This window comes from Pogoniulus pusillus, chromosome 24 (genome assembly GCF_015220805.1).
Source record: "Pogoniulus pusillus isolate bPogPus1 chromosome 24, bPogPus1.pri, whole genome shotgun sequence".
In the NCBI taxonomy this organism is placed as follows: Eukaryota; Metazoa; Chordata; class Aves; order Piciformes; family Lybiidae; genus Pogoniulus; species Pogoniulus pusillus.
This window is the reverse complement of record NC_087287.1, coordinates 15,817,766-15,830,311: the sequence shown is the minus strand read 5'-3', so window position 1 is coordinate 15,830,311 and position 12,546 is coordinate 15,817,766. Positions and strand designations below refer to the sequence as shown.

The 12,546-nt window shown below is 38.4% G+C and overlaps 1 protein-coding gene across 1 annotated transcript in view; it reads left to right on the top strand.

Annotated features, from left to right (window-relative positions):
- PPFIBP2 (PPFIA binding protein 2) overlaps positions 1-12,546 on the top strand; it is a 74,896-nt gene that overhangs the window by 3,754 nt on the left and 58,596 nt on the right. The window contains exon 2 of the mRNA XM_064163795.1: positions 9,393-9,607. Coding sequence (XP_064019865.1) covers positions 9,393-9,607 — 215 coding nt within the window. The remainder of the gene's footprint in view (positions 1-9,392; positions 9,608-12,546) is intronic.

Genomic DNA, 12,546 nt, shown 5'->3' with positions numbered 1-12,546 from the left:
TGAGTCCCCAGGAGGGCTCTCAACTGCCCTTCTCACACCTCCCTCTACCTTACCCAAGATCTTGCCTTATGCCCAAGGAAGATTGGATGGTCAGACAGGGGGGTTAGGAAGCAGGTGGATTGACCACAGACACTGCAGGTTAGGTTAGAGAGAGATGCAGCCCAAAGCTCAGAGCACGTCTGTCTTTCCTACATGTACATTCTTATTCATCTCAGCAAGCCTATGAGTGAAGACATCACCATTGTTTTCTTCTCACAGCCTGTAATCTAGTTCTCACCAAAAGAGTCCAGCTAGCTTCAAACTAGCACACAGAGCTATGCTACTTTTCTGTGTTAGGTTACCAAATGATTATAACTTGTGGCAGAAGCACACCAAAATATACTAACAGTCTGGTTTGAAACCCTTTGGATTAGTTTTAGGATTTGTGGAGTAAGGCTTTCACTGAATTCCTAAGGAATAGGAAATAAAATTATTTCCTAATGACCTCATCCTTTACCCATGTATAGTGCTATACCTCATCAGAGGATTTACTCAGAATGGTGAAGACTAGACCTGTGGCACTTTAAGTGAGGATGGTAGGCAACTCTGTTCTGCTTCATAAGGGCCTGAAATTGTGCAGAGCAGAGAGAAGTGACTTCATCCTATTTTTTGTGGTACATGCTGTGGGGGTAGGTGGATTTTATTCAAAATATATGCTGGATGACTTGCAGCTGATTGGCAATGCAAGCCTCTTGCAGTTGTGCAGAATGATGAAAGAGCATCTTCTTTCTCTTATTTTCAATTTAAGTACTTCCAGACAGCTTTAGATCTTTACCAATTACTTCCTATTCAAGTTTCACAATATTTTCTAATTCAAAATTTAGTTTCTACTGTAAAATCATATGGCTTTTTATAAAATGACTACAGAGATCTTTGTAGAATTTCACTTTTAGATCTCTGAGATAGACTATAGTTGAATTATGAGAGAAACAAGATAATTTAAATAAGGAGCAACATCATTTGTTGATCAGAACAACTGAACACCAGCAGATGGAATGGCTCCCTTGTATTCTAAAATTGTAACTGTGTTGTCAGGCTGTGCTTCAATTATGACCAGTGTATTCCATTTTTCAATCACTAATTCAGGCTTTTTTTCTGAACAAAAGCAATAATATATCTACAGCACTTGTCTTGTTCTTCTATGCATTAAGGTGAGCACTTGTAAAGTTGTACTGCACAAGATACTTCAGTGGCTTTTTTGAACCACTAACTAGGGCATGCTTATGCATAGACCTTATAGCAACAAAGAGGTGAGTAAGGAAATCAAAAAATAAAGTACTTGAAATCAAGTCATTGAAAGAGGAATGTATAACTTCCTGTGATGGTTTGGGTGTTACCCACCCCCACACGCTTTGGAATTCACCCAGACTAGACTCGGCCAGCTCTGGAAATTGAATGAAGCTTATTATTTACAGCTTAGCAGAATATACAAGCAGGTATTTACAGTATATACAGTTATATACAGAAATATACAAGGTAAAAGGTAATACAGCAGCACAACAGCCCTCCCAAAAACCTGAGTCCCCAGCAGGGGCTTCCAGCTGCCCCATCAACTTCCCCCTACCCCTCTCAACCTTACACCAGTCCCAAGGAAGAATGGAGGTTCGGCCCCAGGGGGTTAGGAAGCAAAGTGGATTAGTCAAAAAACAGAGAGTGCAGTTAGGAGAGAGAGATTCAGCTCAGAGCTTGCCAGCAGCAGAAGTGAGACTCCCTTATCTATGTTTGGATTTTTGTTTTTATACATCTTAGCAAGCCTATGAGTGAGGTAGACATCAGCCTTGTTTTCCTTCCACAGCCTGGAATCTAGTTCTTCTCACCAAAACATTCTAGCTAGCTTCAAACTAGCACACTTCCTGTCATAACAGTTCCAGAAAATTATGTATGAAGAATACTGGGGGATGGGAATTAAAATCATGACTTTTTCACAGAATGTTTGGGTTTAAAAGGGATCTTGAAATATATCTGGTTCAACCCCCCTGCCAGAGCAGGACCACCTAGAGGTAGTCCACCTTTAACCATCACAAATAGTAAAAGAGAAAGTGTAAAAACTTAACATAAATATCTTAAGCTTTATGATTTGTAGTTCAGCACTTATCTTTATTCTACAGCACTTCTTATAGCTCTTTAGGTGCTGACAGTTAGCTTCTGGTACTTGATGTCAGGCAAGTTAATTAGTTAATTCCTTAGATATTCAGCAACAGCAAATCTGTAACAGTTCTGGATCTTTTAGAAGTTTAAAATTCCTTGTCTGTGTATTTAATCTGTGTTTCTTTTTGTCAGCTGTCCATAGTCTTTCTTTTAGGTTTCTTAAGAACATATGAAAAATAGCCATGAAAGCTGTGCAGCAATTTGATGCCATATTCTGTAGGGACTTTTAAAAGGTCTTGCACAGGTTTGATCTGTGTTTTAAAAACACAAAAATAATGGCAACCTGCATGTTGATTGTGCATGTGTATGCTCATTCTTTGCACAGGGTTGCCGGAGCAACCTGGAGTTTGGAATTTGCTTAACCTTGCAAGAGGTCATTATAGCTATTTGGGCTACTGTCCCAAGACATGCTTCCCATACTTGCAGTATCCTGAGCATATTTCTTACAGATAGTGAGGTTCTGAGCTCAAGACAGAGAGTGAAGACTCTCAGAATCTTGTATGTAGTACTGATGGACTCCATCTGTGAACAGGATGGTACTGCAGAATCTGATAGAGCTGAAAGCATTGAGAATTTGTTTCCTGTAAGCATTTTCTGATCTTATTAAAAAAATAGATATTTTAAGGTGTTTTGTATGAGACAAAATTGCTCCACAAAGGTCTAAGTCAGTGGTTTACTTATCAAGTTGGTCTTTCATGTGTTCCAGCCTTTCCAGCAAGATAACAATTTTATTTCTTGAAAACAAGAGTTAAAACTAATTGAAAATGAAGAAATCCTTGTGGCTGAAAGCTGCTAATTTAAATTCCTTATCTCTGATTTACGGATAAACAGTTTCATCAGTATGAACCAAAAATGCAGTAATGACCTAGACACCCACATCAGCTTACCAAAAATGCAGTACTGCATTGTGGTTATGCAAAACAAAATCCAAACAGAACAGGTATTTGTATTAAGTTTAAAAAAGTATGGGAAAGAAACAGAAGTGTAAACATCTGCAGATACAGTATGCAGCAAAGAAAGGCAGTTAAACCATGATGCCCATAATCCTGTACGATTGAAAACCTATGACACAAAGGTTCTTCTGTGGTTTATATGATGTAATCTGTTTGTCAGTACATGAGACACTCAGCTGTTTAACAGGCTAGTGAACCAATTTTTAAGACCCGTGTTTTATCAAACATAGGATTTCATTGAAATCAGAATTAGAGCTTCTTAACTACCTACTTTAAGACAATGATTTAAAGAAACCCTCAGTTTCAAAATAATGTAAATTTTAGCAGACCAGATGCCTTAATTTCAACAGAAACTGGATGCTCTTATTTTTCTTATACTTTCAGGTTTGTGTTTTTCATTAAATGCTATTCATATTACCAGGAGCTTACTAGTTCTTGCTACAATTAGGGGTTTTGTACTAAAAAGGTGCATTTGTTGTCTCACAACACTGTTTTATTGAGACTGCTCTAAATATGTATTTTTTCCCTGTGTAAGTCAGAAAACCCCAACCAAAACCTGCACAAAACCACAAAAACCCACATTGAGACACACATTGTTCTTCCTTGTTTCTAATAAAATCTATTGGTCCTGTTTTTCTTGTACAATGGAGAGACAGCCTCAGAACTCCATCATATCCACATAATCCACCTTCCTTTTTACACTAGCTGTAAGGCTGCTTAACTTGTGTTTCCAGATAGGAGAGACCTTTTAATTGTAGTTACATATATGCAGTAGCTAAAGTGCTGCACATCACAGCTTTGAGTCCGTAAGCATGTTAAAGGAAAAAGGTTGAGTAATTACATGAATAATTTGCATAAGAAATTGTAGGCAGTTCTGGAAAATTGTCTGGAGGATTCCATGTGTGGTTTTAAATAAAGCTCAGTTGAAAATCATCTGAGCTGCATGAAACTTGCATCTGAATGTGGTCATTAATGTTTCCAGGCTTGGAAGATTTTTTCCTAGGGCTTCCTGCTATTCCAGCTTAACAATTACTGTTCCCTGTAGTTTGAACATTTAAAAGTAGAGATTTGAGGAGAAGCTAATATGAGCTGTAATTCAAAACACACCATTTGTGATGTGTTTTGCATTACAGTATTAGAGGAAAGGATTGTGTGAGCTAGCTCTTCATTCCTTTGACAGAAGGCTTAGGAATGAGGAGGGTGCATTATGTCCCATCCAGACTTTACTTCTAGTTTACATGAATTCACGTTTTCAAGGCTATCTTCATGAGAAAGAGACTTACACTTCAAAGGAAATTACACTCAGCCTTGAAAGGGAGAGGAAGAACTTGGACAACCTATATGCTCATTGAGTAAAGTCTCAGGTAAAAAAAGTTCTCTTGCAGTGTAATGATTGACTGAAAGGCCAGAGAAAATGCATGTTTGTAATTTTATTCTAAACCACTGTTGGTCAGATATCAAAAGTGTTGTCATTGAGTACTTTAGCTTTATAGAATGTAATCCTTACCCCAATGTAGATGTAGTTTTTGGGTTTTGTTGTGGGGCTTTGAGTTTTTTGATGTTATCCATGCTAAAGTAGTCAGCAGTTTTAGGAAAATCTTTTTAACCTCTGATGGTAGATTTGGCTTAACCAGGATGTTCTCCCTCCCCTCCCCCCTAAAACTCAGCCAGTTTTAAAGCAAAAGGAATGTGATAATAGAGATGAATGCAGAAATCAGAACTTAAGACATAAGGAAAAGTGAGAGATCAGAAACAGTATCTACATGACAAAAGTAGGGTGGTGGATTTTCAAACTGCCAAGGGTTTCTGCTTCTTTCTTTACTTAGTAACTTATTTTTGCAAGCCTCTAGTAGTGCTGTTTACTGAATAGGTTATGTATTTGCCCAAAAGGAACTTCTCTTTGAAGCTCTTCAGCCAATTACAAGGAACTTTGAACCAAAAAATAATGCTTGCATGGTCAGAGTGTTGGAAAAATGCAAATTGAAAGTTGCTTGCTTTTTTTTTTTTTATTACTTTTGTTATTCTTCCTCCCAAGCATTTACTGGGCAGCAATGTTTAACCTCCTTCTTCCACTGTCTGTGTGTGGAAGCCAGAACTGAGCTGCTTCAAATGTGTTAGTTCAAATATATTTTCCTCCATTTCTTTCATTCTTTCTTTCCTAATCCTCTAAGATGGACATTTATGATGATTAATTGTGTTACAGTAGAACACTAGGAAACCATGGTATTGAGTATTGTGTAAACATAATGACAAAAGATTCCCCGTGTCCTGTTTACCTCTGGGGAAAAAAAAAGAGGCATGAGAGGACAGTGACTTGCTCAAGGCTATACAAAATGTGTCTTTTTCCAAGAGTTCAAAATTGCCTTTGCCTTTTTTTTTCCTGCGCATTAATAAAATTCTTATGCTTGAACCACATTCTTCTATATTTTCAGCTACAGACAAATAAATTGCTGTAGAGTGTACTGTTTACACCATGGCATCCCTGGTGGTGGGGTGTGTGTTTGCATCAGTATGCAAGGAAATCCAAATTCTTAACGTCTGCTTGTGCTAAAACATAATATGCTTTGCAGGGTGGTGATGTAAATATTTAACATAATGTAAAGGAAATGCAATTAGGTACTTCTATGCACTTCTGTTTTTCAGGGTGTGTTCTTGTCCTGGTAAGCAGTATGTATACTACTTAAAACTAAACTACATGGAAAACAAATAAGAGAAGCAAGAGTGTAAATAATTTGAATTTAAGCAGTAAAACAGGAAGCTTTCTAAATTAAAATGCTGAGTTGAACTCTGCATTTCTTTACTCAGTGTCTTAGTTGTTGCATTCAAAGAAGTTCTTCATTTTCCATTTCAGCTAGAAGCAGCAGTTTTAAAACAATTTCCCAAGGGAGGAGGAGTGCATGCATACCTTGGATGGGGAGCTGTGAATGGTCATGTTCCCTTAGTAATGCGCTGAGATCTGTGAGTAGCTCCTGTTTCAAACAAGGAGAGTTACTCATAAGAGGGTTTTGTAACTTCTATTGAGTACTTTGTGCCTTGTCCAGCGAAGCACTTTTAAGTCTTTGCTTAATCTTTGAGATCCCAGTGATTTTAAACTAGTGGAATTTTGATTACTAAAAGCTAGAATCTTCAGTGCATCTCAGAATTATGTGTTGTGGTCTTGGCATGATAAGGGTACAGATACACTTTGAGTTTTTGTCTTTCTAATGACATCAGACACGAGTACATTCTTCTGTCACCACTGCTGCTCACTTTTTGGAGTCTAAATGTGAATCTTTAAAGCTTGTCAAGATTAAGGAATGTACCTATATTTATTAGTTTTCCCTAATGCTTTAATAGAGGTAAATCAAATAAAGGTATGATAAAGTGTGCAAATTTCACTGTCACTGAATTTTCCTACAGAATATTAAATTATTTTCAGCAGAAGATATTATGTAGCTGTGATACTCTAAGGATGGAGGCCAGATATGATACATAGTGTGAAATTTAGGCTGGTGAGGGAAGGTGCCACCCATAATGTCCTTTAAGTTACAGTGGTATGTGTAGTATGTGTAAGTGGCTATATAAAGTCAATACCCAGTATAATTAACTGCAGTATTGCTTGTGGGCCTGAAAAATTGAGTGGTTTTGTTTGGACTGTGTGATTTTTACTTTTTTTTTCTTTGTTTCTCTCTTGTCTGTGTATAAAATACTCATGAATGCAAAAGCAGAATGCTCCATTAAGTTTTTTCCATTCCTTACCTATTTTAAATTGTGAGATCACTGAAGGGATAGCTGCTAAAGCTGATTATCAAATAACTTGGGATCCAGGCTTTTCTGATATGAAAAGTACAGTTTGCTACACAGAAAGAAAAATGTAGCATGAAGTCTTCAAAAAGAAAGAGTGAGAAAACTAGTTTAGAAATCCTGATGTCACCACAGCCAAGGAAGCCACACCTTTAAAACTGCTTCTTAAGACAGCAGTGCCAGAGTTCAGTTTGTGTGTGTATCTCTTTTTGGAAAGTAAGCAGTGAGGCACTCTGTCTGGTGAAAAGATTTAGAAGTTTGCATGATCCAGAAAGCTCTTAGACAACTTGGCAATCTGCTATTTTTAGTTGCTGGAGTTTAATATTAATCTGCATTAGGAAGTACGTAAACGGAAACAGCTAAGCTGGCATAAGTAGCTGAGAGTGTACAAATACATAAGAAAATATCTTTTAGTGGTTAGAATACTCAGGTATGGGAAAACAGTTAGTTGATACTCTCCTCAAAAGGAAATAATTCAGGAAGACAAGGTTGATTTATGAGGTTAAGTCATTTTATGTAGCAGTCTATGTTGCACCGGATATTGAGGAAACTTTATCTTGGTTATAGTCTTTGCCAGAAATGAAGATGAGATCTCACACACAAGGTATTAAAATTAACTCATAAGCAGAGGAAGTCAGCAGGATCAAACAGGGAATGATCTGACTATGAGAAGAGGTTAATAACAACTATATGAATTACTTGCAAGGAAGAGGGTTGCTTTTCAAAAACACATATATAAACCTTACTACAAAGCACTGCAAAACTTCAGAAATGTCTAGGCATGGTTTTGTAATGTTTAAAGTAGGTGAACAAAAAGCCCACACACATTGTACAGTAGAATTCAAACTGCACCATTTTGTGCAAAGATAATTGATATGATAGAATTCTGTCATAGTGGCTGAAGAAAATGTGGTTAATATGATTCAGAATTTTCCCAGAAACTTTGAATAAAGCTGAGCTTTCTCAAACTGAGAAACAAAATATTGTCTCAGATCAAAACCTGGTTGAGATGGGAGATAATAATAGCATTAAATGATCAGTTAGCATTTTAATTAAAAACTAATCTAGGTGCACAAGGCATTTCAGTCTGCCAGGACCTAAAGTATCAGTAGTCATGAGTTGTATTTAGGCATTAGTTGTGTTATCAGGCTATATGTAAAGTGAAGCAACCTAAGTTGCAATGTCCAAATCATGGCAGATTAACCATAGCAGCAAATGTACTGTGCATCAAGAAGAAAATTTGAATTGTATGTGTATGTAGGTTTCAAATTAGACACATCGGCTCAGGAAAACAAAAAAAAAAAAAAGACTTAACAAATCATTTTCAGAAGCCCAATGAAGATTTATCTTCCCTTCAAAAGTAAGATGTAAATGATGTAAGTAAAATGAAGAACAGTATAGAGATGACTATAATCCCTCCAGTAGATAAATAATGCAGGCCTCTGTGGAAATGTTCTTTGCCATTTGGATCCAACATACAGCTGTAAAGTAAGTTACAAAAAGGGAAGGAATGAGAGGAGTACAATACAACTGATCAAAAGCCTGAAAAAAGTCTCTTGTGAAGTCAAATAAAGGGGGATGGGTAATGTGATTGCTCATGCCAAAGAGAAAAGGAACGAAGGCATAACATGCACAAGCTGTCACATGCATGAGGCAATGAATTATAAATAAAAATATTGAAAGGTAGATCAGAGAGGGGTATTAAATGAAATCAAGGTTTGAAATTTAGGCCTGAGAACAGTTAGCTCATTTTATTGTGCGTCTCATTGAAACAGTAACAAGACAAAAAGAGTTGGAGATATTGGAACCTGTATTATTTCTAATTCTTCCCCAAGTGTGCTATGTGTTTTCTTGAGAATATAACTGCTGCTGGAGAGCTGGCAGGAGGGAGATGTAATTGAGAGGTAGTGAAGTTTCATTAACCATTTTTACTGTGAACTTTTGAGAGTTTGTTCTCTGTGGAAGAGTTTTAAACCTTCTCAAGGTCACATTTTTCTGGTTCTGGTAGCACAACCTATTTCCATCTAAGTTTCTTGTCAAGTGAACATGCATCAACTTTTCTTACTTTGCTTAACACTGCTGTGTGTGAGGATTTCTAACTAGGAAGCTGAGAATTTAGTGACATCTCATGGTAAACATGGAAAATTACAAGTGATTTGTGGCAAGGTTGTGACGTTTGTAATTTAACTGATACTGCAAACGTTTTCTAATCACAATTCTTTAACATGTTTGTATATACATTTCACATTGAATTCTCCAGTGTTCACTGTTTCTCTAGAGACTAACTCATGTATTTCAAAGCCCAGAATGCTTATACTTGTCAATTACTAACTCATGTATTTCAAAGCCCAGAATGCTTATACTTGTCAATTAACATCTGAAATCTATACTCTGTAGTAGTACCTACATAGTTGTCACTTACAAAACAATCTCATAATACTGTTTTCTCTCCTGGTTTGTTTGGTTTAGGTACAAAGTCTGCTACAGAGTATGCTAATGGTGGTTATGATATTGTATCACCTGCTCCTTCAGTATACTTGGGCACATTTCAAATTTTGCATCTCCTGGAAGATCTAAAGATGGCATTGGAAATGATAGAAGATCCTCAAGAGAAAGAAGCATTGCGAAGTCAAATTCCAGGGGCCACAGCAGTGTGTTTGCGGGAATGGTTTGAAGAGAATCTGGTGAGTAGTTAGTTACAGCTTTTTCATTTCGTTTGCAAACAGCATTGGGGCAAGTATGTAGGTATTTCAGTTATTTTTATTATGGCCAAAGTCTGCTTATTCAGGGAACTGCAGGGGATGCTGAGCAATCATAGAAAGATGAGGATGCCACCATTTTATGTGTTGATTTCTAAAATAATGCACATAGAGGGGTACAAGAAATTGGTAAAAGGTCTTATTTTGCCCTTGGTGAGAGAAAAGTTACCTTTTCTGTGTTTGGTTGTTTCTTTGCTGGACATAAATAGTGACAAACCTCATTTTTAAACCATCAGTTTGGAATATGATGGCATTGTATGTAGAAGGGACAAGCTGAAGTTGGATTAATTTCCTATTACTTTCCTTGATACATTTCTTTTACCCTAACTATTGCTATTATGCATTTCCAAGTATCTTATACACGAGGCAGTGGTGGTAAATGCAGGAAAGCTCTAGCTTGTGTATTGGGCTAGATAGGGAATAAAATTTTGACTACATTGGAAAAGATCAAGGCTTACCAGCCGGGGAGCAGGTCTTCAGATGGACCTTAAAAGAAGAGATCCCTTGGATGTAAAGGAAGAGAAATTGCAGGTCCTGCTAGAAAATACCTTCACTGCAAGTGAATGGTGGTTTCCTAATGAGTAAAAGCTCACTTTCTCTACTTCAATGTTTTTTCTAGAGAAGTGATTTTTTTTTTTAATGGGTAGATTCAGGGAAACTAGTGGATGCAGTCTACCTTGACTACATGGCCTTTGACACCACCTCCCATGACTTCCTAGTGAGCAAGCTCAGGAAGTGTGGGAGGGAAGAGAAGACAGTGAAGTGGACTAGGAACTGGTTACAAGATAGAGTTCAAAGAGTGGTGATCAATGGTGCCAGGTCCAGCTGGAGAGCTGTAACCCGTGGAGGTGCCAGGAAACAGTGCTGGGTCCGGTGAGATTTAACATTTTCATCAGTGACACTGATGAGGGGACAGACAGACAGACAGTCTGCTCAGCAGTTTTGCTGATGACACCAAACTGGGAGGCTTTGCTGATACAGCTGAAGACAGTGCAGCCATCCAGCAAGACTTGGACAAACTGGAGAGCTGGGCACAGAGGAACAAATCCCAGAGTCCTGCATCTGGGGAGAAATAATAAACTGTACCAGTAAAGGCTGGGAGGTGATCTGCTGTAGAGCAGCCCTGTGGAGAGGACCCTGAGAGTCCTGGCAGATAACAAGTTATCTGTGGACAGCAATGTGCCCTTGTGGCCAGGAAGACAAATGAAATCCTGGGGTGTATTAAGAAGAGTGTGTCCAGCAGATCAAGGGAGGTTCTCCTCCCCCTCTTCTCTGCCCTGGTGAGACCTCATCTTGAGTGCTGCATTCAGTTTTGGGCTCCCTAGTTTAAGAGAGCCTGGGATCTGCTGGAGAGGGTCCAGCAGAAAGCTACAAGGATGATTAGGGGACTGGAGCACTGCTTGATGAGAAGAGGCTGAGGGACCTGTTTTTTTTTAGGCTGGAGAAGAGAAGACTGAGAGGAGATGTTTATAAATATCTGAGGGCTGGGGATCAGGAGGAGGGAGAACAGGCTCTGCGCCCTTGATCTCTGTGACAGGACAAGGAGCAATGGGTGTAAGTTGCAGCACAAGGGGTTCCACCTCAATACAAGGGGGAAGTTCTTTACTGTAGGGATCACGGAACACTGGAACAGGCTCCTCAGACAGGTGTCGAGTCTCCTTCTCTGGAAATCTTCAAGGCCTGTCTGGATGCATTCATGTGTGACCTGAGCTAGATTGTGTGGTCCTGCTCTGGCAGGGGCGTTGGACTCAATGATCTCTTTGGACCCTTCCAACTCCTGACATCCTGTGATCCTGTGAATTTTGTCTGTGATCTCTGGTTCAGTGTTTATCATCTGCTGTGCTTATTAAATCCTGATGTTGTTGAAAAGGTAGGCGATTTTATTTGAAGTGTCAGCTCTTGGTTGGTTGGTGTTCTGCATAGAGCACATATCTGTGGCCAGAAAATCCAGTTTGGGACTTTTTGAGGAAAAGAATAAGAATTTATTACCAGGTGTGGAAGCTAAAAGTGGAGGCAAGAAAAGATACCTGAAGACTAATTCCTGCTTGGTAATATCAAAGAACAGCATTTAACAGCTATTACTTGGTTTAAGCAAAAATATGGAATAGAAATCCCAATTGTTTTCTTGTGTGCTCCTCCTGCATTAGCAATCATTAAAACTGAATGCAACCTTTAAAGCACTTCAAGATAGAGTACATCTGTCCCTGCTAATTCTGTTTGTGCTGCACAGCAGTGTTTGGGATTGCAGGTTAGAGGACAGAAAGTGACTGAACCTTCTCTGTATTGTTTGCTTATGTTGGGGTATCACCTAGAAACTACAGCTCAGCTGTACTAGAATGGGAAAAATAACTTCTGTGTAAGTTGCCCCTTGGCCTTCCAATTCAAGGACCTTTGCAGCTTTAGTAATTGCCATGTAGTGTGCTCAACTACACCTAGTGCTTAAATAAATAAGAACTGTGGACTTCAGCCTTTTGGTCAGCTTTGAGGTACATTGGCTTATTACTGATCAGTCACAGAGCTTCTGTGATGGTTATAGATAAAATATATGGTCTCACTGGAGTCTTACCTTCCTTCAATTCCATAGTGCCAAACTGAAATTTCAGACATGAAATAGCACCAAGCCATGGCTTGTTTGTATTTTTGGTATTTTAAACACTTGTGACTGTTACATTCTCTGTCTGCTATATGTGTGGATACCAAAGGTGTGGGGAAATTCAGATATGCCTAGAGCATGAAAACTTTAGATGACATAATTCATACCTGATTACTTTGCCTGCTTCCTCTTCTCAAAGCATTTGCTTTGTTCTTTTTTTTATGGCACCATTGGTAATGATTTGGTGTTTTGGTGATTTGATGGAGCTGGA